Source organism: Metarhizium album (assembly GCF_000804445.1).
Source record: "Metarhizium album ARSEF 1941 chromosome Unknown scaffold_25, whole genome shotgun sequence".
Classification (NCBI taxonomy): domain Eukaryota; kingdom Fungi; phylum Ascomycota; class Sordariomycetes; order Hypocreales; family Clavicipitaceae; genus Metarhizium; species Metarhizium album.
In genome coordinates, this window is record NW_024467599.1 from 114,068 (window position 1) to 141,523 (window position 27,456).

At 60.6% G+C, this 27,456-nt stretch overlaps 6 protein-coding genes across 6 annotated transcripts; 4 read left to right on the plus strand and 2 right to left on the minus strand.

Annotated features, from left to right (window-relative positions):
• Positions 1 to 695: 695 nt before the first annotated feature.
• Positions 696 to 2,951, plus strand: MAM_06914 (DUF1446 domain-containing protein; the record flags this gene model as incomplete). Its single annotated transcript, XM_040825712.1, has 5 exons — positions 696 to 754; positions 871 to 944; positions 1,043 to 1,212; positions 1,277 to 2,264; positions 2,362 to 2,951. 5 exons carry the CDS (start codon positions 696 to 698, stop codon positions 2,949 to 2,951), a joined length of 1,881 nt encoding a protein of 626 aa, XP_040676269.1.
• Positions 2,952 to 4,527: 1,576 nt separating this feature from the next.
• On the minus strand, positions 4,528 to 6,574 carry MAM_06915 (Regulator of G protein signaling superfamily; the record flags this gene model as incomplete). Its single annotated transcript, XM_040825713.1, has 4 exons — positions 4,528 to 5,413; positions 5,668 to 5,753; positions 5,817 to 5,984; positions 6,062 to 6,574. The coding sequence occupies 4 exons, from the start codon at positions 6,572 to 6,574 to the stop codon at positions 4,528 to 4,530; spliced, it is 1,653 nt and encodes a 550-aa protein (XP_040676270.1).
• Positions 6,575 to 10,111: 3,537 nt separating this feature from the next.
• On the plus strand, positions 10,112 to 10,798 carry MAM_06916 (General substrate transporter; the record flags this gene model as incomplete). The annotated part of the gene is made up of 2 exons (XM_040825714.1): positions 10,112 to 10,145; positions 10,302 to 10,798. The coding sequence occupies 2 exons, from the start codon at positions 10,112 to 10,114 to the stop codon at positions 10,796 to 10,798; spliced, it is 531 nt and encodes a 176-aa protein (XP_040676271.1).
• Positions 10,799 to 12,770: 1,972 nt separating this feature from the next.
• MAM_06917 (Peptidase S8/S53, subtilisin/kexin/sedolisin) lies at positions 12,771 to 15,983 on the plus strand (the record flags this gene model as incomplete). The annotated part of the gene is made up of 7 exons (XM_040825715.1): positions 12,771 to 13,902; positions 13,981 to 14,146; positions 14,201 to 14,534; positions 14,612 to 14,653; positions 14,700 to 14,857; positions 14,940 to 15,279; positions 15,351 to 15,983. The coding sequence occupies 7 exons, from the start codon at positions 12,771 to 12,773 to the stop codon at positions 15,981 to 15,983; spliced, it is 2,805 nt and encodes a 934-aa protein (XP_040676272.1).
• Positions 15,984 to 16,357: 374 nt separating this feature from the next.
• Positions 16,358 to 21,045, minus strand: MAM_06918 (ABC drug exporter AtrF; the record flags this gene model as incomplete). The annotated part of the gene is made up of 3 exons (XM_040825716.1): positions 16,358 to 16,436; positions 16,498 to 16,811; positions 16,885 to 21,045. 3 exons carry the CDS (start codon positions 21,043 to 21,045, stop codon positions 16,358 to 16,360), a joined length of 4,554 nt encoding a protein of 1,517 aa, XP_040676273.1.
• Positions 21,046 to 25,519: 4,474 nt separating this feature from the next.
• On the plus strand, positions 25,520 to 27,178 carry MAM_06919 (glucose transporter-like protein; the record flags this gene model as incomplete). Its single annotated transcript, XM_040825717.1, has 1 exon — positions 25,520 to 27,178. One exon carries the CDS (start codon positions 25,520 to 25,522, stop codon positions 27,176 to 27,178), a length of 1,659 nt encoding a protein of 552 aa, XP_040676274.1.
• Between the last annotated feature and the right edge of the window lie 278 nt (positions 27,179 to 27,456).

A 27,456-nucleotide genomic window follows, 5' to 3' on the forward strand; every position in this document is an offset into this window, starting at 1 on the left:
TGGTTTATTTTTGCGTCGAGTCTTTCGGCGCCCGCTCATCACAGTGCCATTTCGTGGCGGCGGAGACGATTTCTTGTACGTGGCATTTTTAAACGGCTGATGTTCTCCGAGGGCGTATGCAGCGGTCGGTCGGCTGGGATGCGTCGACGGTGTCTTGGTCTTTTTTCCACATGGTGGATGGGGCCGGAATGATGTGACGAGTCACGACACAGCGAAACACAGGCATTGTGAACGTGTTTCGACGTGATGAATTTTGCGGAGCGACGATTATGTCTGACGTGAGACGTGACCGGGCGTGTTCTTCGTCGACAAGTCTCGCGGTCGTACCAAAGCCAGGTGTGAATGCGGTGCTGACGGTCGACGCATCAATTACGGCGTGCGACCGCACGACTGGCCATCCTTGGCCGATTCCGGCAAAACCAACGCCAACCCGGCCCAAGACGACGACTTGGATTTCCTCGTCAATCGCGAGCGGCCAATCCAAATTCTCTCGGCACACCTCGGAATTCGCCGCTCGTCAGCGCTTCCCTCATCGGGGTCCGAGCTCCGTCCGGAACAGGAGTCTCGTGTCATCCTGGCATATTATATCGCTTTGCGCTTTGCGCTTGCGCTTCGTCATCTTCCTTTTGTCTTTGCGATCCCCTTCCCGCGAGTTCGCGCGTGCTTGCAGTTCGTACGTCACCGTGACGGTCACTATGGCGTCCAAACCGCCGAAGCGGCCAATTCGGATCGCGAATTGTTCTGGATCGATAAGGTTCGTTTGTGCCCTCACAGTCGAATGCGCTCGTGTTGGATACCCTACAAGCCAAGGCGCGCGACTTGTCTGATGCCCTCGCGAGGTGACTGTGAGGCACGTACTGACGGTACAAGCGATCCCGGCGTTTACATGTACAACCAGGCCAAGGGCGGCCCGGTCGATGTCATTACCGGCGATTACTTGGCGGGTACGTACGCTTTGCCGCCGTCAATGTGTCCCTACTTCCCCAAGCATGTACCAGAGGTGGTTTCTGAAGCCAGGCGACAGAAGCAAACATGGCGACAGAAGCCCAGAAGCTCGCCGGCGAGCCTGATTCACTCGAGACGGGGTGGGCTCGGACTGCCCTCGAGGGTCTGCGGTTGACGCTGCCTCTGGCAAACGAAAAACGCATCAAGATCATCATCAACGGGGGCGGGCTTAACCCGCGAGGCTTGGCTGAGAAGACACACGGGATGGTGCGATATTCATCCGACTCTGCCACGCTGCCGCTCATGGTTTCAGCCCCTGACAACTTCCTAGATCAAAGACGAGCGACTAAGCCTGCGTGTTGCCTACATAGACGGGGACGATCTCATGCACAAGGTTCACAGAATACTGCCGGACGCAGCAACGGCTTCTAAAAATCACCTGGATTCAGCCAACCAAGAAGTGCAGCTTGCGGCGGACGCCCTGTCTTTCCTCCAGGACCCCGAAAACATGCCCATACTAGCGGCCAGGGCCTACCTCGGATACCGCGGCATAAAGCGCGCTTTGGAGGGAGGCGCCGACATCGTCATATGCGGCCGGGTGGCTGATGCGTCGCCCGTCCTCGGAGCCGCCGCCTGGTGGCACGGCTGGGACGAAACAGACTACGATGCGCTTGCCGGAACGCTGGTCGCCGGCCATCTCATCGAGTGTTCGACGTATGTCACCGGCGGCAACTTCTCGGGAGCGCACAAGTATCCCGTGAGCGCCTTTGTCAATCTCGGCCTTCCGATTGCCGAGGTTGCCCACCAAGGGGAATGCGTCATCACCAAGCACGAGGACGCAGGTGGTTTTGTCACACCAGACACGGTTCGAAGTCAGCTGCTGTACGAGCTGCAAGGAAACGTGTACCTCAACAGCGACGTCAAGGCAGATTTGAGCGGCGTCAGGGTCCAGCCCCAAGTCACGGAAAATCGCGTCCACGTCTCGGGCGTCAAGGGCTATCCGCCGCCGCCCACCACCAAGCTGGCCGTGTTCTACCGAGGCGGCTACCAGCTGGAGATCCTGATGAACGCGTGCGGATACGCGACGGACCACAAGTGGGACGTGCAAGAGGCCCAGGTCAGGGGCAAGCTGGACGAATGGGGCCTCCTGGACAAGCTCGACGTGCTGGACTTTCAGAGAATCGGCACGCCGCAGGAGAACCCGGTCTCGCAGCTCGCCTCCACGACGTACATGAGGATCTTTGCGCAGGCCAGGGAGAAGAGCGTGTGCCGAGCCGTGGCCGGCGCCTGGAACGTCGTCTTCATGAGCCACTTCCCAGGTACGTGACGCCACGCCGTGGACGAGGGCACACAGACGACAATGGCAGAACCAGTTTTAACTTTGCGCGGCATGTGTGCCTCGCGAATGAACTCTAGGCGCGCACTGCTCCTGGGACCTGCGCACGCTTGCGCCGAAACCCTTCCTCGGCTACTGCCCGGTTCTCGTGGACCAGGGAGAAATCTGCGAATCGGCCGTCATCCTCACAGACAGGGACGAGCCCGGGAGGCGAGACGCAATCCCCGTCGGTCCGCCTCGGATCACGGAGCCGCTCCTCCCGCGGCTCAACTACGAGACCGACAGCCCGGTGGCGCTCGACTCCTTCGGGCCCAAGACGATGCGGCCCCTTGGCGACGTCGTCCTCGGCCGCTCGGGCGACAAGGGCGGCAACGTCAACCTCGGCCTCTTCGTGCAGACCAAAGACCAGTTCGACTGGCTGCGCTCCTTCATGACGAGAGACAAGCTCAAGGAGCTGATGCGCAAAGACTGGCGCGACTGGTACGCCGTCGAGCGCGTCGAGTTTCCCGACATCTACGCCGTGCATTTCGTCGTCTACGGCGCGCTGGGCAGGGGCGTCAGCAGCTCCAAGTTGCTGGACAACTTGGGCAAGGGCTTCGGCGAGTTCATCCGCGCCGGCTGGGTGCCGATCCCGACGAGGTTTCTGCACGAGAACCCGGCGCACCCGTGAGTGCTCCCGGAGACGGCGAGCTTGTACGCGCTGGTTTGATTTCGCCATGGCCCATGTCGTGCGCCACCGCTGCGCAGTGCGGTGCAGTGCGGCGTTTGTTAAAAGCTGGCGCTGGATGCTTGTGCTCGTCCTTGACGAGGAAGATGACTCGCTCGTACGTACATCTGCGAAGCGTCGCTGCAATACGCCAGCTGCGTGCCTCGACGAGGTATCCCGGCGGGCGACTCTTGCAGCTGTGCCGAGCAGAATCACCGCTCCCAGCGCTTCTGTCAAGGAGCTGAACTACTAGTAGTAGCGTCGGAACGGGCTCGAGGAGATGCACGTCACACCAAAAAACCCACACCACATATTTTTGTGTGTTTAGTCTAATATATGTTATGCGACAATGCATGCTCTCACTCTATAGGACAAAGGCACACTTGGACCCGCCCCAGCTAAGATGCCGCCGATGAGTAAAAGAAGCCTTTGCAGTGGCATCCCGCAGACGAATCAGAAAGAGGCAAGAAATCAGGATAGATGGATCATTCCAAGGAATATCCGTCATGCATTTCACGCACTCTTCATTCTGGCCATATTTATCCGCGGACAGCATTTCGACGGACACGGCTGCCACATCTCATTGCGTCCCGCAACAGGCCTCGCGCAGCAGGACACCCCCCTCGCGTCACGGACGTACATGCACCAGTGCTGCCTGGGTCTTTTATGGGAGAGCAGCAGGGTCATGTCCCAAACGGGTACGTCTGCCAGTAAATGGACTGCAGAGTGCAGAATCATGTAATTTCGCATCCTGCGTGTCAGAGACCCTCGGTCTACATGGTCGCCGGTTCGCTGCCCGCACCAGCACCTGCTGGGTCGTAAAACCAACTGAGCAAAACTCCGTAACTATTCACTTTTCACTCCCTACCTGGCCAATCTATTGGCGTTTTCATGGGCACCAGGATCCAGCCGTTGCTGTGCCCCCCTGACCAGCCACAAGCACAGACATGGAAGGTGTTGGTCGTCTCTGTAGGAAGCACCTCCTGGCTCTGGCTCGGGTCCGCGGGCCCAGCTCCCGACAGCGAGGCGTGCTCCGTAATCTCCGGCCTGGCACACGACCGTGCTGCGCGCCTGTGAGCCGTGGCGGGAAGCTGCTCGACGAATCCGTCGGCGTTGTCATCCCGGCGTGTCCCGTCTTGGAGGACCGGCCGGACCCGTGCGTGCGGGGCGCGGGCCACGGGAACGGGGCCGAGACGTGTCCCGCGTGATGCTGTCGACTGCGGGGTGCGTCGGTGGCGTGCTCAGCCAGGGAGCCTGCAACGACACCGACTGGTCGAGCCTGGCGGCGCGGCGCGGGCCTAGTATGTTGATGCCGCTCGCAGACGGTGGCTTGGTGGCCGTGCACGCGGCCTGTCATTTCAATTATTCATCAGGGCACCGTGTTCTTTCGAAATTGTACAGAATTACTTGTTCTCCGGCATGTCGCGCCCGAGCGCGCCCGGTGCTTGGTAGAATATGTGTACATACAGACAGACACGACCGTCCATGGGACCACGCACCCGATCTGATGCCCCTTTTTCGCCTTCCCCCCGCGGCCTCTCTACACACCCAAGTCTCTCAGCAGCCTGGCCAGCCGAGCAGAGAGCCGACTGCCGTGTGACTGGCCCGAGGTGTCGGTCAGGACGCTGCGCCCCGTCTCGCTCGACCGCCGGCGCGACTGCATCTCGGAAACAAACTTGGGCCACGTGTTGGTCAGCACGAGGTACTTGATGTGGCTCTGGACGTTGTCGAAGACGGCGAGGCTGAAGCCGGCGGGCACCTGGCCGCGGTATCTCACGAGCGTCCCGAGGTCGGGGTGTGAGCCGTCGCGGGAGGGGGACGGCGGCGGCGGCGGCGCCTCGAGGTCGAACGGGACGGCGGGGCTGGCAGGGGGCTCGCCGCAGACGGCGCGGGCGGGCTTCTCGAAGACGTCCTCGAGCAGCTTGAGCTCCCGCGAGGCCAGGTTCAGCGGGAACTCGGCGTCGCGGGGGCTGATGAAGTCGGCGTAGATGGCGAGGGCCTCGTTGAAGACGTCGAGCTCCTCCCTGGCGCCGGCGGGCATGAGCGGCCACGAGGCCCTCCACCCCGCCACGCGCGTCAGGAAGGCCACGTTCTCGCCCGAGAAGTCGTTGAGGGCCGAGAACTCCTGCAGCGGCCCCGGGTTGTCCCTGAGCACGTGGTCGAGCGCCGCCATGGTCAGCAGCCGGTCCCCGAGCTCCTCGTCGAGGAAGTCCAGCGGCCGGCCCTTCTCGGACAGGCTCAGGCTGTGCGTCGTCGAGCCCTTGCCCGCCAGCGTCACCGTCTGCGACGTCACGCTCAGCTGGGACGCCGTGTCCCATTTCGCGTTGCTCCGGTCGACCCTCCGCCGGACGAACCACATGGAGACGAGCTCGCACGCGGGCACGAAGACGGTGAATATCTCGAAGAAGATGATGGACAGGTGGATCCTGTGCCGGGTGTCAGATCTGGTCTCGCCTGCGTCTGTGTGTCTTCCTCCTCAACTGCTGCGCGGGCGGGCGTACCATTGACTCGGGGCGAAGTACGGATTGACCCGTTGAAACGCCGGAACGTACGAGGCGACGAGGAACATGGGCGTCGCGTGAAGACTAGAGCGAGCGACGGCAATCAGTCAGCGGCCGGGCGACGACGATGACGACACCACTTCTCCGTGCCCCGGCGAGCGGGCTGCAGCTATACGTACTTGGCCAGGCAGCAGGCAATGGTCTGCGTCCGCCATCCCATGGTGTCGCGGATCCCCCAAGCGCGCCAAATCAGGTACGGCGCGACCTAGAGGCGCAAAAGTCAATAAGGGGGCTTCTTGGATGAGACGTCGACGTCGACCCGACCTACCATCCAGGCCCAGACGACCTGCCACACGAGAGAGGGCCACCATTCCCAGCCACGGCCCAGGTCGGCCAGCTGCTCCGGCAGGGTGTCGCCCTTGATCTGCGTGCCGGGCAGGCCGAACGTGGGATGGTACTTTTTGCACGCGAACCACATGCCGACGGTGAGGGCAATCTAGGAGCATCAATCGACTCGTCAGCGCAAAGTAACCCCCCGCCGCGGCGATCCGACTGCGCCGGCCGTGTACAGACCTGTGCCACCATGCCGGTGCCGATAAACACCATGGTTCGAGCGGTGTAGTCCATGTTGCGGATACGTCGGAGCAGAGACGTCTCGGCGCCGTGGCGCTTGTTGGCCGTGACCGGGGGTCGGGCCGTCGTAAACTGTTTCTGTAGCTTGGCCACCCGGAGGAAGCGGAGGTTGGAGGCGTGGAAGAGCGCAATGCCCAGCGGGAAGTAGATGCCCATGAAGAAGTACTGGATGTCGTATGCGAGGACGACGGGCATCGACCGCGCAATGGGATACGTGATCTGGGCCAGGATCCAATACGAGTGCAGGAGAAGGATGGAGCCAAAGGAGAGAGGCAGTCCGCGGACCTTGAGGACGGGGTTGTTTCGGTTCGCGACGCAGAAGGCCATGCCGGCGAGCAGGAGGAAGGTCCACGTGCAGGCGAAGGCCACGTAGAACCTGCCGACCTTGTCCCACAGGGGCGGCGAGGTCGGCATGTCGTATATCGACATGTGAAGCACGTCTGGGGTCGCCATTGTCGGTCGTTGGGTCGTGGCGGGCGGGCTTCGTTTTTGCCGGTGCCGAAGCTCTCCTGCCCGGAGCGTTGACCCAGGCCTGGGGCGGACAAAGGAAAGGATTGAAATAAAGACGGCCAGAGAAGGGAGCGAGGTGAAGAAGAAGACGAGAAAGAGAGTCGGCGTAGAGAAAAGGGCCTGGTCAGCCTTGGGGCGATGCGTCTTGCGGGCGTGGGAACTGTCGCCGTATTTAGTCGACACCGGCCGGTGCGGAGGGACCTTGGGCCACGGACCAGAAGCCGCGTGCACCTCTGCGTATCGGTTGCAGTGCAGCACGTTCCTCGTCTGTCGTCAGGCGATCGTCAACTTGGTCCGTTGGTGGATTTTAGGGCATGGACTATATCTCGGGCTCTTGCAACGCTGCGCGTAGCCAGGGTTGTATTTTGCAAGACGGAGCGACTGGTATTCATCACATCACATCACATTACATCACCAAGCGAGGAGGAGGTCAAAGCAGAGCAGAGCACGGCAGGTGAAGAAGTAGTTGTGTCGTGTGGTGAGCGTCCTGTTCGTCCGCGCTGTGCCCCTCGACGAGGAGAGGCCATGTGTAGAAAAAGAAAACACAACGATCCCGGGGTTGGCCGTGCTTGGTGAATTGCTTCTCGTCCCGCTTACACGGCCGCGGGCCCGCGCACCAATGGAACGAAGGTGTTGGCTCCTCTCTTTTGCCATGGACGCGACTGTGGTTCGAACGGACGTGGTGTTCGAGGGCCGCTTTGACGTTGGCTCCAGATCTGCTGGATGACGGGTCGTGAAGCCTCAGCTCAGCAGAGGCCGGGATCTGCCATCGACACCCCGGCACGGCAGTTGACTCACATGGGGCCACGGCCACCGATTGACAGATGCATCGCCGCCCACTTTTGGAGAGCACGAGCCATGGAGACGGGCCCGATGGACACGACCCGGATCTGAGAAGGCGGCCGGTGGACTCGTCGGACTGTGCTGGTTTAGAAGATGCGCGACGCCGACAATCGTCGGGCCCATCTGGTCCGGATGGGGACCGAACATGGCGCCGGCTGGCCGCAAAAGCGTCACTGTACCCTTGCGAAATCGCGGTGCTTGGTGCTGTCCAACTGGGTCGAGGCAATTCCCAGACTCGCCTCAGCTTCCGACTTCAAATCTTATTAGCCCGCCAGTGCCCTGGTGCGTCGCTGGTGAGTCCCCCAGTCCCTGACCTTGAGCCTCGCCAAATCTTCCTGTCGGCCGCAGCGGACACGTCCTGGGCTGTTCAAATTTCGCCCAGTATTTGTCATTGTGTTTAATTGACTTGATTTCATTAAACAAGGGCTGCCGTCCCCGACGTGCCCCGCGACGTGTGTGACCAACAGCGACTGCTTAGGCGAGGGAGAGTGTTCCGCAAGATTACCTCGTCTGGCGCGGTGCAAGACGCACGCTGTCGCTGAGCCGTGACAAGTGAGTTGGTGACGTGTCGTCCGTCAAGTTTACAAGGCATGGTTCCGTAGAGCCGCACACGACCATCTACGCTCAAGTTGATGGGGCAGCCCAACGTAATAGAGGCATCGTGCTTGTTGGCCACGGGAGTACCCATTTGTCATTCAGCCATTGCCTTGCGCGCGTGCTTCCCATTCGCTGGGGACGAAGGATGTCGACGTTACATGGTAGCAGATTTGAGTTTGGCCACGATGTCCAGTTGTGGTCGGTCTTCCAATCCGTCGCTCCATCGTAGTTACTTTCCGACCATCTAACCCCCAGCCCGCCCATTCCCGTTGCGCCATCGGCCACCTCCAGCAGTCATCCGCTCGCCCGTTTGCCGCTCGCCGGACCACCGTGGTTAGACGGGCGACTTCTTGGAGGCGTCCGGGGGCTCGTCGTAGCATCCGCTGTCAGCTGCGCACAGATGACCTCTTTGCCTCGACATGGGACGGACGCAACCGGGCGAAGACCCGAGCGCACGAAGAAACCCTCCCAAAGGCACCGTGGCCCGTGGTGTTTGCCGCCAAGCACCATCGCGTGCCTTGGGGCGGCGCCAAACTTTCCGTCTGGTCAACGGCTGCTTTGTCGACCCACGCAGCGGGCATGCCTTGGCCAGGTGTCATCATGGCGGCGAATCGGTTACGGGTCCTCGACCGTGTTGCGTGTGTGGCTGGTAAAGAGAGAGAAGCCGTCCGTTTATCGTTGGGAATTCAGGACAGGCACTCCGTCTTGCGATGCTCGTCGTTCTCACGGTACGTGTCGCCTTCGCTGGCGAGCCCAGCCCATCCATCGTAAGTGGCGTGGGTGGCCTTGCCGCCGTCAGAGCTGCCGTCGAGCTCGCTAACTTGAGCCCAGGAGGGCAAGATGAGCAGTCGATCGGTTCAGTAATCAAACGGCAGAATTAGCACCGGCTCCAACCTCAACGAGAACCCACCTCCGAGGAGGCGACCCTGTCCGGACTCGATGATGCAGTTGGTCTTGTTTTCGCCGGGACGGTCGTCTCGTGGCTGCCATGCACCGCTGCTTCCCGGGCCACCATTGTTGCGCCGGCCGCTCGAAAGGCTGCCCGCTCAGAGCCCGCGTGGTAATCTAATCTACAGAGTCTTGGGCGAGGCAGGGAACACGCTTGCCTGAGCCGTTTGCCCCTTGGTGGTCTGGATATCAGCATCCTGCGACGGAGATGGCCAAATGGTGGGACAAGACGTACCTCATGGGGTGTTAATCCGGATGCTGTCGTGGGTTTGTCGTCGTCAACTGCCTGTGCCCAGCTTTGCAGCCTCAAGCCCCTCGACTTTGTCTGGAAACAAGAGATCGCGGGATGACAAGACATTGTTTCTGCTTAGACAAGGAGACCTGCTGACTTTGATCGTTTTCGGGACGTGAGTCGCGGACCTGAGATGAATCCAGCGCCGTCGCACGGCTGCACGAGGGCTATGATCACGGGACCTAGGGCACAGGGTTTGCCGCCTAAAGAGTCTTTGAGCACACTAGGTCTTGTGGGAACACAACGACTTCTAATACCGGTGTGCTCTTGCAAATGAATTGAGAATTGAGTGCTTGCTCCGAGCGCCGTTACTACGGCCCTTGTCAGAGTCATGCGAGACCCAGAAGCGAGGCCGTCGAACAGTTCCATACCAGGCTTCTGGTTGCCGACGACGACCGTCACAGCACGGCCATTTCCGTCCTCGCTCAAGTCTGTCATGGGTCAAGATATCTTCGTCTCGCTTTGTGCGAGCCCTTCTCAAAGCTCCTAAATTTTGCTCGTGCCTGTGGAACCACGTGGGCGAAACTCGAAAGCCAAGTCATCAACTTCATCTCCAGAGCCCTGCGAGAAACGGCCCGCCGGCACGGTTTCGGTTCATGGCTGGAAATGACAACCAGACATCTTTTCCTGACAGGTTACGCGAGACGGCAGACTGGCGGGAAAAGACCCGCGGGCCCGCAAGCAGCTATGCGCCTCCTTGGATGATATACGATAGATAGACTGTTCCAACGCGCTCATCTCAGGTCGTGTTGCCCAGCGCCCACACGGGCGGCATAGATGCTGCGACACCACCAGACGACATGTTTGCTGAGGACACTGGGTGGAGCAGCCGGCGTGTGTCGTGCGTCGCGCTGCATGGATGAGATGTCTCCCTACTCTGTGTAGATGCGTGCAGTGCAGGCTCTGCCTCGTGAAACGAGAGGCCATAATCTGCCAAGTTGTCTGCCTGACTGTCATCCTCCGCCCCGGCGCCTGGACAGCCACTCCCAGATTCAGACGAAGGCAGACTTCTGGCCGTCTCGGTAGCCACGAAGGAGCTTGGTGAGAAGGCTGCTTCGGTGGACGTTGGTGCCGCGGGCGACGCGGTGGGTTTCAAGGATGAACAGATTGCTCCCCAGCCCGTCAGCAAGGCGTCATCGGTACTGATGGTCCTGGTTGGTGGTCTGGCCTTGTTTTCTGATGGCTACAATGCCCAAACTGTCGGCTACATGAACACTGTGCTGTCGCAGCTACACCCCGAGGAATACACCAAGGACGTGAAAACCAGAGTGTCCAACGCCTTTCCGATCGGGGAAGTGTTTGGGATGTTGTTCTCCGGCTGGGCAATCGACAGGCTCGGCAGACGCAACGGCATCTTCTGGGCCACCCTCTTCCTCGTCCTGGGCTTGGTTCTGTCCGCTGCGGCCCATGGTACCACACTGGGCGGCATGTTTTGGATGATGATTGTCGGACGCGGTGTAGCTGGGTTCGGGGCTGGAGGTGAGTGACCACGGCGAGCGGTCGGCCTGAAGCTGCCGTGTCCGAGGCCGAGGCCACTTCCTCCGTTGCGGCCGCCGTGGGCAAGGTCGGCGCGGCCATCGGCACCCAGGTCTTCATTCCTATTCAGAACTCGTTTGATGACCATCAACAAGGGAGTCCAGGGCGTTTTCCTGATTGGTGCTGCGTTTGCAATGGCCGGCGCCGTTGTTTCATGGTTCCTGATCCCCGACAGGGAGAGAGATCTCGAGAACGAGGATCTTCTTTTCAGGGAGTACCTTGCTCAGCATGGATATGCTGGTGTTTTCGGGGATTCCAGCACGGGTCATCACGGGCACTCAAATATGCCAAGTGGGCATCAAGTCTTGTTGCAGAACAAGTCCCTAGCTTTAGTTGGCCCATGTCTGCAGCACTGAGTCACCGATAAAGGAGGAACCGAATAGGATGGGGACGACGTGTAGGGCATGCGGACCTGGCCAGCCAGCCATTCCAACGCAGACCCTCGCTCGCTCACATGTGTTCCCGGGCGGGCAGAGTGAGGCAGGGATCATGTCCGGTACACAAGATATCGAGACTCGGGCCTAGCAACCTTCGGCCTTGCAGTATAGAAGTAGGCAGCCTTGTGAAACCACATGAAGAAACTGCGCGGCGCACATTCCACGGGCCCTGCGCTCGGAGCCCGTTGGGCAAAAGTGTCTGGTGCTGGCGACTCATCATGAGAGGTCAGAGGTCGCCCACTCGACTCGGTGAGTGAGCCGATTTTTGCCCAAACATCAAGTCAGATATGCACTAATGGCTTTCAAGCGTGCGCCTCATTGCGCAAGTTTTGCCCAATGTATTGCGGCCGTGGGCGCCAACGCTCTGTCACAAGTTTCAAACGACACACCCCAAGCCAGAGGACGGGCAAGATTGTTCAGGCAACACGGCGCGATGACAGCATCTTGTGCCAGTTTCTCATGTCAGGACCGGCAACTGACCTACATGTGTATCTGCTCGTAGTGCCTTGATGGCCCTCCGGATCAGGGGACGATGCAATGCGTTGGAACATGTGGCGCAGGGCCACGACGTCGGGCTGACAAGACGAATGGAACGGGTAGTTTGGGATCCCAAGGTCTTTGGGCTACGGTTGAGCTGGACAGTCGAGCGCACCAATAGTCGAGCGCGACGACACGAAGGGCATATTACCGCTCCATGTATTTGGGAAACGGCGAGGCCACTGGCTCGCTGCTCGCCCGGGACGCGAAGCTGACAGGGGCGACGGACGATGAGTTTTGTATCAAGACCCATCATGGCCCCATCATGGGGCTGTTTCTCTGCCCGAGTGAGGGTATGAGTATTGGCAAAGGGCGACGATGGACGATTCACAGGTATGCCCTCCTCCCCATGTACATCTGCTTTGGCTGGCTGGGGCTTACGATTTCGCCAGCGTGGATTTCATCAAGTCTTGACATTTTTCACGCGGCTTCTGTTTCTCCCTCCGTCGACGGCGTATACGTCCATCTGCCACGTTGGGCGACGAGGACACACACACACACATCACACATGGCTGTCGTTTTGACAACGCTGGAGATGCTTTACACTGTGGCATGACACAACGTGGCCGCCGGTCCGTCATCAGGCTCCGGCTCGGCATCTTGCCCTTGGCGAAACCTAACCCGACGTGCAAGGATGACGTGTGGTTGAGACGACTGGTGATGCGGATCGGGCCGTCGTCCAATTGTCCGACAAACGGGCTCAGTCCAAGTCTGCCTCAGACACCTCTTGGACACGGCGAGAAGAGGCAATCCCAACAAACACGGCCTTGGGAAATGGACTGTCCCCCGTACGTGCCCGTATATATGGATACACTGGTGGCCTCAACTACGAATACCGGCACACATGTCCCGGGCGACAGACATTGGTTTTGCACGCCTCCAACGCGATCCCGCGTCTCCGATCCGCAAGCGCAGCACCTGCAAAGATTCTACCGCTGCCACGTAAACCATGGCAAACGACCATTTTGACGTGGACGAGGTCGGCTTGGACTCGACGGCCGGCGAACACCGTGGATGGAGCCCAAGCAGCACCACCCGGAGGCAGGCCAAGATCGTCAAGAGCATCTTGGCCGGCCATCTGAGGATGGAGCTGATGACGGCCGGTGGCAGAGAGGCGTTCCTTGCAGAGCACGAGGCGTGCTTCGCGGGCGGCGACTACGGATCCATCCTCCACGCCGTGATACGGGAGTACTACGACACGTACGGGAGGAATGAAGACAAGCTGAAACGGCTCAAGCCTCTGCTGCGGCTGGTCCTAGGCAAGTACCCCTCGCTCCTCGACTCGCAAAACCCCATGGGCGAGACGACGCTTCAGTTCGCCATCCGGAAGCGGCTGAGCCAGATGACCAGGCTCCTGTGTAGCTGCGCACCGGCCCGCGCCGTCGCCGCACTGGAAGCTTGTGGTGTCGGAGGCAGGACGTGCCTGCACGCGGCTATACACCACGAGCTGGACTTGGATGCCATCCATCATGTCCTGTCCATCTGCAGGCCCGCGCTGCTCGTCTGTGCCGACGACGCCGGCGACACGCCGCTCCATCTGGCGGTGAGGTATCCGGACATGAGGCCACGAGCCAGAGCACGTCCCGTCGACGAGAGTCCCGGGGCCATCAAGGACGAGAGAACACCCGCGGCCTCTCAACACGCCCTGCGAGGGACGCCCCGGGCATGGCCGGGTGCGACTCGTCCCTCGGCGAGAGACTGCCAGGACGAGACGGGCAGCGGCGATGTGTTGCTGGGCTTCATGCAGCGGATTCTGCCCGCCATCATCTCCGACCAGCCTTACAGCTCGACGCACGTGCTCGACCTCGTCAAGGATCTCGTGCAGCGAAACGACGCGGCCCTGGGTGTGAAGAACCACCACGGTCGGACGCCGTATCTCGAGCGAGTCCACCAGACGAACAGGTTCGGCGTGCGGAAGACGCCCGAAGCCGCCCACGACAGGCCCAAGGAGATCTGGAGCGCGGCGGATTCACGGCCACCATCCGAGCCGGTCGACAGCACCGCCCGATACATGCTAGAGTACTGCGTACGCGAGTTTTCTCCAGAAAAAGCCTCTGCCTGTCTCTACGAGCCGGGGCAAGGTGAGCCTGACATGCTCCGTTTCCCAACTCACACACGTACACGATGGGCCACGGGAGCCCACGTCTAACAGGCCCCAGAACGGCACGTCACCTTTGACCTCAGCACACTGTCTCAACGTTCCATCACAACCGACTACCTCCGCCGGCTGTCCATGCACGTCCGGCTCGAGAGCGTTTTGAAATACGTGGCTCTGCCACGGCTGAGGGTCGACACGGCGCTGGACCCCGGCGACTCGAGAACCTCGTACGCCGCTTGCCCCCTTTTTCTCGCCGCGCAGGCCCCCCTGACACTCGGCAGGTCGTGTTTCGGCGACGAGGGCGCGGGCTCACGCGGCCGGTCCGACCTCCTCCTCGTCTTCGAGTGGCTGCGGCGCCAGGGCGTCGGGCGCATCTTCAAGGTGAGCGTCGAGGACGACCAGGACCCTCCCCATTCCGACGCCGCCATCGAGGCGGCCCTGCGAGGCTTCGACGTCGAGATCTGGGACTGGAAGCGGCCAGACCTGAGCGCCGACGTCATTTGCAACTCTACCGCCAAGGCCAGCGAGATCTTCCTCTACTCGAGCGGCAACAACGCCGTCCTGGCCGGCTGGGCGAGCCCGCACACGCTCTCGGACCGGTGCAAGTTTCCCGAGGTAGCGCAGTCCCCTTCCCCTGCGTCGCCCGCACGTGTGTCTCTGGTTTCGGTTTCTGACCGCGCTGCCTGCCACAGCTGCGCAGGATACACCTCTTTGTGCAAAAGGCACGGCGACAAGTGAGCTCGCTCTCGTCACCGGGCTTCCGCGGCTAATGACTCGCAGGGATGGGAAGACGCGGGCCGACTGGCGGCGTACACGGAGCACTTCAAGGCGAGCGTCGCGAGACAGACAAACAACCGCGTCCAGATAAGCCAGTATGCTTGGGACGCGCGCGTCTCGAGCGCAGGCGCAGCCGGGAGCACGAGCGACGTGGCCCCCCCGTAAGAGACTGGTGCCCGTTGAGTCCCCGAGTCCCTGACGAGTCTCGGAACCGCCCCGGCTGACGCACCTCGGTTTCCGCAGCAGCATTTCCTGGCACGACTGCGTGTCCAGCCTGGCCAAGCTGCTGAGAACAGTGGCGCGGTCCAGGAGGAAGGGCGCCGTCAAGATCGCCATCCTCGACGACGGCGTGGACCTGCTGTGCGAGGGCCTGAACGTGTCCATCGGCGACGGGGCGTCGTTCGACGGCCCCGAGGCGACGAGCAGCCCGTGGTTCATCTCGTCGAGCCCAGGCAGCCGCGGGACCTGCATGGCTGCCGTGGTGGGCAACCTGTGCCCCGAGTCGCAGCTGTACATTGCCAAGATCACCGCGGCGGGAGACGGGAACGGGGACAAGGTGGCCTCGGCCGCGTCGGCCGCGAGGGTAAGCAGACACGCGGCCGGTTGGCACGACGCGAATGCGAATGCTAACGATGGTGACAATGTCAACGCCAGGCCATCGAGTGGGCAATGAGCCGCCGCGTCGACGACGGCGGCGTCATCATGTTCACGGCGGCCCCCGACGCCGACGACCCCCGCGCCGAGCTTGCCTGTCCCATCCGCTCGCAGAGGTGCATCACCATCGGGGCCTGCGACGACGCCGGCGCGCCGCTGTGGCCGCAGGCGCGCGGCTCGGCCATGGCCAACTTTTTCGTGCCGGGCAAGGACGTCGCCGTCCCGGGCGCCGGTGCCGGGAGGCGGGCCACCGTCTCCGGGAGCGCCTTCGCCGCCGCCGCCGCCTGCGCGCTCGCGGGCGTCCTCATCCTGTGCCTGCGCTGCATCAACTGGCCCGTCGACGCGAGGCTCGTGCGTCGCGCCTTCAAGGCCCTCGCCGGCGACGGCAAGTTCGTCCGGGTGCACGACTTTCTGCACCGCCGCCTCGGCATGCACCTTGAGCGGGCGCGCAGGGGTGCCGTCGCGGCCCCGGGCCCGGACCCGCCGCGCCAGGCTGGCCGTCTTGATCTCTCTGCCTCGGCGTGGGACAGAGGCTGCGTCGAAGCCGCGCTGAGGGCCATGTTTGAGCACCTGCTCGTGTCGCGGCCTGATGCGGAACCGACCCCGTCGAGGCTCGACGGGCATGCAGGGTGACGGCATCTTGGGGACGACGTCTGGGAGGCCGATTCCGGGCATCGACGGGACTTGATTTGGCACGTCGAATGGACGCGGCCGCGGCGGAGATCGCGGAGCTCTACGCGACAGATTGCAGAATGGACGGGGTGGTGCTCGAGAAGCCGTCCGGATTTGAACGCCGCGAGAGCCCGGCTTTAGCGGCTACTCGTGTGTAGTTGTGTGTGTGAAGCTATACAACCCTTTGGCTAATCTATGCAAATGCAGCATTGTCATGTGCTTGTGTGATGCTCCCGCGCACGCCAACACGGCATGTCGAACAGCGCCGGCGTATGGCCCATCCAATAATCGCGTGTGTGTATGAAGCCGAAGGCATCCAGCCCGAATCAGGTCTGCTACAGAAAACGAGAGAGGTATCCCAGCCCGAAGCGCCACCGCCGCACCCTAACAGTGTAAATAAAGACGTAAACAAGCCTAGGTGCAGACGTGTTAGTCATGAATGAGGGTCCGTGACGAGCAGAGAGGCCACACTCACACCCAGTTGGAGACGCAGAAGGCTGCAAAGATGCCCAGGTCCCTCCATTTCTGGCCGGGCTCGATGCTCAGCGACCGCAGGTACTCGGCACCCCCAGCATACGGGCAGTAGCTGCAATTTTGCGTGTCCTCCGGGTTGCCGAGGTATCCGCGGCCGACGGTCCTCACGAAGCCGGCCGCGAAGCCGGCGCAGGTCCGGCCCGGCGGGGGTTCAAAGTACGCGGCCTCGTTGGCGGCGCACCGGACGGGCTGGTCGGCCAGGGTGGCGGCGAGGACGCCGCCGATCCAGTACGTGCTGGGGTTCAAGTAGTAAAGCTGGCGAAGGGGGGGGATCAGCCGAGGAAACTACAAACTACACGTGACGTGGTGGCCGGGACGTCAGACTTACCCAGTACTTCCAAAAGACGTTGAGCTGGGCGTAGGGCACGACGACGCCGTTGAACAGGGAGAAGATGACGAGAAAGAAGGGCAGGACGTTGCTGATGACGGTGAAGCTCGGCGCCCAGGCGCAGATCCACTGGCCCCAGCTGGACTGGAAGAGGAAGAAGAGGACCGTCATGAGGAACACGTAGCCCGAGGCCGGGGAGGCCGTGGGCAGCCCCGAGGGCCAGTACCACAGGGCCCAGTAGATGACGCCGGCGAGGAGGGAGCCCGGCACCTCGGAGAGGACCGAGGCGGAGCAGAATGCCACCCAGCCGTAGATGCGGCTGGGGTACTCGCGGGCCTCCCAGAGCGCGCGGTCCATGTAGAACTTGGGCAGGACGGCGTTGAGCACCGTCGGCGGGATGAGCAGGATGAGGAACGAGGTGAACATGCGGCTCTGCATGTCGTTGACCGTGTCGCCGAGCTGCCAGAAGGTGAAGCCGTTGAAGACGCCGACAATGACGGCCGTGAAGAGCTTGCCGTACACGTACGACGGCTGGCGCCACTGGTTGACGAACATGCGCTTGCACAGCTGCTTGGTCTGCTCCCACACCGGGGCGGCGAACTCGTGCGACAGGAGGACCTCGTGCGACGGGGCCGCCTGCCTCCTCTGCTGCTTGATCTGCTGGATCTCCTCCAGGAGGGCCTTGTTCTCCCCGGACCGGCGCCACTGCTCGTTCCAGTGCTGGCGGGCGTCCTCGCGGGCCCCGGTCTCGATGAGGAACTCGGCAATGTTCTTGCCCTCGGGGCAGTGGGCGCCGCGGGCGTCAAAGTAGTCGACGACCGCTTGGCCGTTGTGGCCCACGGGGCCCGAGTAGAAGACGTTGCCGCCGGGGTTGAGCGCGAGAATCTGGTCAAAGTGCTCGATGAGCTCGGACGAGGGCTGGTGGATCGTGCACACGACGGCCTGGCCCGCGGCACAGAGTTTCCGGAGGAAGCGGACGATGGAAAAGGCCGCTTGCGAGTCGAGGCCGCTGGTGGGCTCGTCGAGGAAGAGCAGAAGAGAGGGCTTGGCCGCCAGTTCCACGCCAATGGTCAGTCGCTTCTTGGGCTCGACCCCCAGGGAGGAGACCACGGCGTCCTGGATCTCGTGCAGCTCCAAGAGGTCGATGATCTGGTCGACGTACTCGAGCTTTTCCTGCCGCGGGACCCGGCGGCTCTGTCGGAGGAGGGCCGAGAACTCGAGGGCCTCGCGCACAGTCGCCGACCCTTCGTGCAAATCCATCTGCTCGACATAGCCGGTCCGTCGCTGGAAGTCGGACGAGAGAGCGGAGCCGTCGACGAGCATGTCCCCCTCGACGATGCCGACCGTCTGGCGTTGAGACAGCGTGTTGAGCAGCGTCGTCTTGCCGGCGCCGCTGGCGCCCATCAGGGCAACCAGCACGCCCGGCTTGGCGTAGCCGTTGATGTCGTTGAGCAGCCTCCTGGGGCCCTGCGCCGTCGGCACGGTGTAGCTGATGTTTTCCCACGTAAACACCTGCTCGCTGCGGTTGAAGGCCTCCAAGACGTCGTCGGGCGTTCGCTGGCGGGCCACCGCGGCGGCCGTCACATGGGCGGCTTCGGGATGCTCCTCGTCAGCCTTGTTCTGCGTCCGCGCCGCTTGCTTGGGCTTCTTGGACGACTTGAACACGAGGGCGCCGACACCCGAGCCGCCGAATGAAACCTTTTCCGTGGCGAGAACCGTCAGGGCGATGTATCCCGCCGTAAAGGCAATCAGGATGCCAAAGTTTCGCCACAGGTTTGACCGGCTGTATTCAAACTGCGACGACAAGTAGTCGGATCCCGCAACCCGGGGCGTTCCCGGATGCGACCCGGAAAGGGCACAGCCCTGGTTTTCGGGTCGGATGCCCGGGCCTTGGGGCACGAGCTGCGAGGGCGCGCAGTCCATGGTCCTTCCGGCAAACTCGTTGGTGAGGACGGCCTCGAAGGCGTAGCTGATGGGGTTGAGGTAGTACAGCCAGCCGAACCAGATCTTTTGGTTGAGCAGCACCGGCTTCCCGATCACGTAGCCAGTATAGACGATGAGAAGGTTGAGCGCAATGCCCGAAAAGCGCACCGCGTCGTCCATGGTCGGCGACACGGCGGCGAACATTCGGTACAGGGCCGTCAGGCAAATGGTGGTGATGTAGACGAAGAGCATGAAGATGAAGAACTTGCCGGCCGTCACGTCCAGCCCCGTCATGAAGTACATGATCAAGGCGAAGATGACAACCTCGACGACAAGGATGGGCAGGTCAGCCAGGACGCGGGCCAGACTGACAGCGCTGGGTCTGTAGAAGGCATACTCGCCGTGACGACGGATGACGGCTCGTCCAGACACGGCCTTCATGAGCTCCGACAGCTGGAGCCAGCCGAGGAACAGGATGGAGAAGAAGGCAGCGCCGCCGCGCAAGAAGGCGCCGCTCGTGTTGGCAGGCGTGTCGTAGAAGAGAGAGCCGACGATGAGGCCGTTGCTGACGATGACGAAGAACTTGGTGTAAAGCGACGTCTTGTCGCCCCAGATGAGCCAGAATTCTCGACGGGTGCACGCCAGGACTTGTTTCCAGAGACTGACGGTGTAGACGGACTGCCTCATGACCGTCTTGGACTTGGCGTCCCGGACAGAGTCGACAAACGTCTGGGCGTCGGACTGACCCGTGTCGTGGATGTGCGTCTCGAAACCGTCGACGTCGTCGAGCACGGCCTGGTACGCGCGGCTCTGGCGGAAAGCCCTTTCGAGCTCCTCGGCCGTCTTGGGGCAGCGGTCCTCGAAACCTTGGCGGAACTGGCGGGCGTTGACGTCGCAGACAGATGTGAGAAAGTCCGCCGTGGTCTGGCGCGGCGGGCAGTGGAACCCGAGATCAACAAAGTACTGCTTTGCCTCCTTGGCCGGGCCCTGGTAGAGCATGCGTCCCTGGTCGATGACGAGGACCTTGTCCATGAGGCCGTATATGCCTTCGCCAGCCTGGTACAGCGTCGTCAGGGTGGTGCGGTCGGAGACGTCCGTCATGATACGCAGCGACTTGGCGTAGTTGAAGGCCGTGGAAGCATCTAGGCCGCGCGTCGAGTTGTCCCAGCAGGTCACGGTGCTCTTGGTGGCCAGCGTTTCGGCGATGCTGACGCGCTTCCGCTCGCCCCCGGATATGCCACGGACGAAGGCGTCTCCAACCAGCGTGTGCTTGGTGTGGGACATGGCGAACATGTTGAGGAACGAGTCGACAATGACGTCGATGCTGCCGCGCTCGTGCTTCTTGGTCTTGTTCAGCAGCGAAAACTTGAGTGTCTGCCCTACGGTAAGGCTGGGCAAGTGCTCATCGTCCTCTGCGTTGTAGACGGCCTCGCCGCGGAACCTCCTGTCCATCCTCGACGACGGGATGCCCCCGTAAAGGACCTGTCCCTCCACGGACTGGTACGAGACGCGGTTATTGGCGATGACCTTGAGAAACGTGCTATACCCAGCGCCCGGCCGGCCCAGCACGAGCATCATCTCGCCCGGCCGAACCACGCCGGTGAAGTCGCGAATCAGCTCTCGCTCTTGGGCTCTCGCCGGGCGGCCGAAGTTGAGCGCGGGAACCCAGCTGCACACGAGGTTGTACAGGTCCGGGCCGAATGTGCCAGCAACGGCCCGGGGGAGAGTCCGGACCGCCGTTGAAGTAGCACCCACGCCCTTGACCGTCAAGTTCTTGAACAAGACGCCGACCTTCTTGGTCGACTCGCCGTTCTCGGGGTTCCGCTTCTCCAGGTGGCCGTCGCGGATGAACTGCTCGAGCTCGAACCCGTCTGCGTGTGCCGTGCGCTCACTGCCCGCCGAGTCTAGCTCTCGCTCGGGGGAAGCGTGCTTCTCTTGCTCGCCAGGGCCGCTCTTGGCAGAGAACATTCTCCCCAGGAGACCGCCTCCAGACCTCCCGCGGGCCGCCGAGGCATTGGTGCTTCGCCGGGTCAGCTCGTGCTGCAGCTCTCGGAAGTCTTCTCGGGCAGCACGTTGACTGACGGGGCCATCGGCGTACGTATCTCCCCAGTACCCGCCGTTGGACGTGTCATCTGACAGGTTCCCGTCTGTTTCGTTGACGGCATTCGCAGTCGTGCCGTCCCGGATTGTCGGACGACGACTGGCCTCGCTCAGTTCCCGCTTCCCGCTGTCCGACATGTTGCACCGTTGACCTCTTTTTTTTCCGCCCAAAAGGCCCAATGTGTGCCACGGAGCCGCTATACCAATGGGCAAAGTCGACTGGATTCCGGATTAGAGTTTGAACAAATTATGCGGGACCAGTCATGCGCAAGGCAAGGCGGAAACATGGGGTTATCAAGGATAGGTTGGCAGACAGCAACAAAGACTTTTATGAGTCTTGACGCCGTCTAAGACCACGACGCCGACGCCGACCACCCTTGGATGAGATGAGCACTAGGGCTGACGTGCTTGCCCTGCATACAAACGCGCTACTCATCTTGCATCATCACCATGAAACTGGAGATTAGGTTATCTCCGCAGCCCATCCTTGCCACGCCAGGTGGATTCGTCGACATGTCCAGCGCTTCCTAATGCCGGACCCGGTCGCTCGCACCGGCCGAACCGGCACTTGGCGGGTATTATTAATATTGCGTTCGACGCGGAGAATGGCAAACCGGTGCTCACGTCCATGGGAAGCGATGGAATGCGTCTGTCCAATCACCTTGCCGGAGACTGAGCGGATTGGATGGCAGTTGAGGAGCGCGAACGCGAACGCGGCGTGTTGTTACATTTGTTGAGCAAAAAACTTCAGACCAACTTGAGAAGGCTGTTGTTGCTGTTGCTTTGCCTCAGTCATCCAATCAAAACGCCAACCAAGATGTCCGACGGCTCCGCCCGTGCCGATGATCATTTCGACTCATGCTAGATCTAGTCCGTACCGTACGCAGTACCGAGTCAAGTTCCTTCCTTATTAATAAAGCTTTGGCCCTAGCGGCCTGGCCGTTTGACTCACTGCTCACTGCGCGCCGGGTTGCGATTGCGCCTTTTGCCGGGGAGTCATCTTCGCTCCCTTCCCATCTGGGAGCCAGAGTTGCCCGCAAAATAGTAAGCCGCTGTCAACAAAGGACACAGACCGCCGCCTGAAAAGCGATGCAGGCTGCTTGCTGACAGCCGCTTCTTCCGTGGGCAAGAGGCCAGCAAGTCTGCGCTTGGACGTGCAGTATTTGTATTGTCCAAGCTTTGCATCGACCGCGGTCCCGACTCCCGACTCCCGACTCCCGACAATAGCAGCAGATAACCGAACTGATAAGCCAGTATATTTGTCAGGCTTAGAAATCGATTGCAACGCCAGGTGCGCGCATGCCAGCCAGGATGAACTGCACTGAGAATGGGCGGTACGTCTCGATCTGAACCTTCGAGTTCGTGCTCATCATTGACGACCCGTGCCGGTGCACGTGTTCCCATCTTTCCCGCCATCGCAATCCCCGAGATGCTGTTCTCGCGTCCGCCCCTTGCTGGTTGACATCCGTTTTCTTGCTCTCTCGCGGGGCCATGTTGCCCAAGGAAAATAAACACGCGGCCGTGTCGTCCCGCACAAGGCAGAGGCTGTTCCATCGTGCCACTGCAAGGCTTGCTGTCATCTACATCCATAGGCGGAGACGAAGCGCCGACGAGGCGGTTTTGACCCGTCCGCGATCCGTGTGTGCTCTGGCGCCCGTGTACCAAAGCTGGCGGAAGGAAACGCTGCGCAGTCCTCCATCAGCGTGTCAAGGCAGACCGAAGGCGGTTGTGTAGATGCGTCCGGATCGTGCCATGCCAGAGATGGCGCCGATACGAGGTGAAGGGCAATATCCCAAACAGATGTACTTTCCCAGTTTCTAGAGTCGATCCCCATGTTGATGAGACCGACCATGATAGCTTGGCAACGAGGTGCTTGCTGCATTTCATCTGGGAACTGGCCCTGTCCTTGCTCTTGCTCTTGCTGACTGTTTTCTTCTATTTTACCTGACCTGTGTTGCATCTTTATCACTGTGTAGTGAAACACATCAGCACGGGAAATTCCCGAGTTACTCGCTTCTCATACAGCCCAAACAGTTGGAAACAGAACCGGCATCAATGAGGCTCCGTAAGTACCACCTCTTGCCGTGACAATTACTTTGTCCTTTCCGGACGGGTAAGGTGTGGAATGCGTGCAGTTTCCGGACCATTTAGTGATAGTAGCTGCAACGTACCATGCCTGAACTCTGAAACAAGCATCACATATCAACGCAAACCCACGTGCTAGGAGCAGCGGGATACACACATCAAGAGAAGAATGTGTCATGGCTCATAGGATTGAGTTTTCTAAGAAATCGTCATGGGGCCACTGATTCGATACCGAACGCCAAAGTTCCCCAGTGGCTTGGATAGCCGGGCCGATGAGTGGTGGCTGGCAATCATCACAAACGTATCAATGACGCCTCTGACGTTGGGGCGACGTTGGGGCGACGTTGGGGGCTGCGCAAAAGACAAGCACGGCAACAACTAGGCGTTGCAAAGTGACCAATGATTGGATTTGACCTTGACGACACAGTCTCCCTTGGGCGTGATTAGACGGACGTTTGAAAACTGGGAGAAAAAAAATGAGTAGACAGGTCGCCAAGTTACTCCAAAACATCGGACGTGAGGGCCGGATCATGTAACTGGCAAGTAACCTGGTGAAGAAGGAAGCAAAGACGGCGTGGGTGACGGGTGGTCGAACGGCACTTGTGGCAGCGCATGTCGGCAGTGTGCCGGCAATATCAAGTCTTTGTGTGTCCCTTGGATGCCACACGTCACCGAAGACTCGGGCTGTCGCACATGTGGCGCTTCGCGGCGAAGCTGTAGAGGACGGAGCGCGGTGCACTCCAACCCGCGGCGATTCTGCACCCTACACCGCCCACGCGGGCAGGCCGTGACTGTCCAGCCATGCTAGCCTTATCGTGGCGGTACCGCGGAGGCTCACGGCGTCGAAGAGCATGGGTTCGGTAACTGGCAATTGGATGCTTCTGCCCGTGGCGGTCACCGGCGGGCGCATCGGTGACGAGTTGAAAGTTGAGAGCGAGAACAGAGGCCCAGAGCGCCCAGGGATCTGGCGCAGGGGTGGTGCGAGTCGCAAGCCGATGACGACGTTGCAGCGTAGGGATTATGCTCCGAGACTTGCAAATTGCATCACGAAGGGGGAAAGGCAGCGGCCTTGGGAAATGGTTGCTACGCCAAAAGGCGCGGAGCAGTCGACGCATTCCAATCGCCACGACGCAAGCCAGAGACGAATTGCCAGAGGCGGAGACGGGGAAGGGAAGAGGAGAAGAAGAAGGAGGAGAGAGCCGATGGACGATGTGACTGGACAATGCATTGTGGATCCCATCCCACGCGGAAGGAGCCAGCCAGCTTGGCCCTTGCCTTGTAGGGACAGGGACTCGAGAAAGACGACACGAGATGGAGGAGAAGACGGTCAGACATGGGGACAATATGTACGATGCAAAAACGCGAAAATACTGACTGGACTGGACCATCTTGTCGGGACTCTGGATCCATCCTCATCAATCTGCATGTCCACAGACCGTGCGTCAAATGGACGTCTCACGACATGTCATTGTTGGCCTGGTGGCGCCCACCGTGCCCAAAGTAAACAAGGCTTGGCCGCTTGCACTTTCTTTCGAGTCACGACCCTCGACATGGTGACGAGACAACCAACCGGCCGGGCTCGAGCTGCCTTGCCTTGTTGTGTGTCATGCGGAACTGGCCCGGCTGGGAGCGTGGCCATGCGTGATCCGGATGCAGAATTTCTCCAGCAACCAACCTCTCCTCCAAACCGCTCCCGACGCAACCAACACCGGATCCTAATCCCATTCCCAAGTCCGTCTCACTTAGTGCTCCTATCCGCTAGCCCTAGACTATAGTCTTTCATCCTACTTCGTACTGACACTTCACTCGAGACCCAGACTTCGGCCCTTCTTGGACGCCTCGCCTCATCTGCTCGTCTCTCACTGCAGCAGCTATCCGGCCAACCGGGTGCCAAACTGCATGCTCGATGCATTTCACCCTCGGCTTGCCCGCGTGTTTCTGCCGATAGCTTCTTCTAGCCTCGAACCATAGGAAAACCACAGAGCATGTAAGTGCAGCCACAAGTCTCCTTGCAGGCGTGCCGGACCCCTGTTGTCATGCACCACCAAGACAAGACTGCCTGGCCTCCCTCCCACTTCATCACTCGCACCAAGCCACACACCACTTGGCCATGCATCCACACTTTGTCTTCGATTCGCGCGACGAGTTTCGCCCCGGCAAGCTTGGGGCCGCCCATTGCCACCACTGAACCTCGCCGTCCCCGAGATGAGCTGCTACCCCGTGGGGGACATGGATCTGCACGAGCCGCAGGTTTGGGGCAAAGCTAGCGATTCCGGTTTTTAGCTTCATGCCAACCAGCCTTGGCTTCCTGTCCGTCTCCACCGAGTTGGCCTGGCCTGAGCTTGTTCCGTCGAGCCGCCTCGCAGGATACTAAGTTACTGTCTGTGCCGTCGCCCAAGTCTATAAGTTTGCTTCCTCCCCCCTTGCCCAAACTCGTCCCCCGACTGCTTGTCCCCTGCATCGCCAATACTCTGTCATCTTCCTCACTGACGACTAGAATTGTTCCAGCATCTGGGGGAGAGCAATTATGGGTGCTCTGCGAAAGGTGTCCCTCTCCAAGCCTCCCGGCGAGGCAGGCAAGGCATGGCCCGGCATCGCCATCGGCTTCTTCGTCGCCTTTGGCGGCGTGTTGTTTGGCTATGATACTGGCACCATTTCCGGTATCCTGGCCATGCCCTACTGGCAGAACGAATTCAGCACTGGGTACATCAACCCCAAGGGCCATCTCGACGTCACAACTAGCCAAGAGTCGGCCATTGTCTCTATTCTTTCTGCCGGCACCTTCTTCGGCGCGCTGGCCTCGCCCTTCATGGGTGACTACATTGGCCGCCGACTCGCCCTCATCGTTTCCACCTGGGTCTTCAACCTTGGCGTCGCCTTGCAAACGGCCGCCACCGCCATCCCGCTGTTCCTCGCTGGCCGATTTTTCGCGGGCCTCGGCGTCGGCTTGATATCTGCCCTCGTTCCCCTGTACCAGTCGGAAACTGCCCCCAAGTGGATTCGCGGCGCCATTGTTGGCGCCTACCAGTTCGCAATCACCATCGGATTGCTCCTCGCCGCCATCGTCAACAATGCCACGTCTGGTCGAAACGACTCTGGTAGCTACCGCATTCCCATTGCCGTTCAGTTCGCCTGGTCTCTTATTCTGTTTGGGGGAATGCTCATACTCCCCGAGTCTCCCCGCTACTTGGTCCGAGCCGGAAAGGATGAAAAGGCGGCCAGGGCTCTTGCGACGCTTCGCCGGCTTCCGCCGGACCATCCTGCCGTGCGCTCGGAGCTCGAGGAGGTCAAGGCGCACCACGAGTACGAAATGACGCTGGGCGCTGCCACGTACCTGGACTGCTTCCGGCGGTTCAACATCAAGAAGCAGTTCACAGGCATGGCCCTGCAGGCTCTCCAGCAGCTCACCGGCATCAACTTCATCTTCTACTACGGCACCAAGTACTTCCAGAACTCTGGAGTGTCTTCTGGATTTGTCATTCAGATGATCACGTCGTCGATCAACGTGGCCTCTACCATCCCTGGAATGTACGCCATTGACAAGTGGGGACGGCGTCCGCTGCTCTTCTACGGGGCCATTGGCATGTGCGTGTCGCAGTTCATCGTGGCCATGTCTGGCACCTTCTCGTCCGGCCAGCGGCCGAATGGCGACATTTACGTCACAAACTTGGCGGGGCAAAAGGCCGCCGTCGCCTTCTCGTGCATTTACATCTTCTTCTTCGCCTCGACGTGGGGACCGCTCGCCTGGGTGGTGACGGGAGAGATCTTCCCGCTCAAGCTCCGTGCCAAGTCCCTCAGCCTTACCACCGCCACAAACTGGCTCTTCAACTGGGCCATTGCATACTCGACTCCGTATCTGGTCAACTTTGGTCCCGGCTTTGCCAACCTGCAGTCAAAGATTTTCTTCATTTGGTTTGGCTGCTGCTTCATCTGCATTGCGTTTGTCTACTTCTTCATCTACGAAACCAAGGGCCTCACCCTGGAGGAGATTGACTTGCTCTACACCGAGGTCAAGTCGGCGAGGAAGTCGACGAGGTGGAAGCCAAACGACACGTGGGTGCATCGACAGAGTCTGGCCAAGCAGGGCGGTGGTGTCGGAGACGAGGCGACGGCCGCGACTGGTGCGGATGATGGTCATGGCATGGCGGACACGTCGGGCTTGGAAAAGAGTGGAAACTCGGCATGAGGTTAGGGTTTGTTTTTTTTTTGTCATGTACGTGACGATGATTTGTGTGTTGAGGAAGTACACGAGGTAGTTTATATCAAGTACTGCGTTTGTTGTAGAAGCAAGCGTGTCCCCTGACCCCTGACCCCCGAGCATGTGAAGGAAATTTGACACTCCGTAACGCGACATGTTGGGCCGAGCGAGACGTTGGAGCCAGGTAGTAGCTTTCGAATATGTACACGAAGAAAAAGTTTGATGGAGGTTGACAGGATGCAAGGCCCGAGTGGCAGTCGGGACGG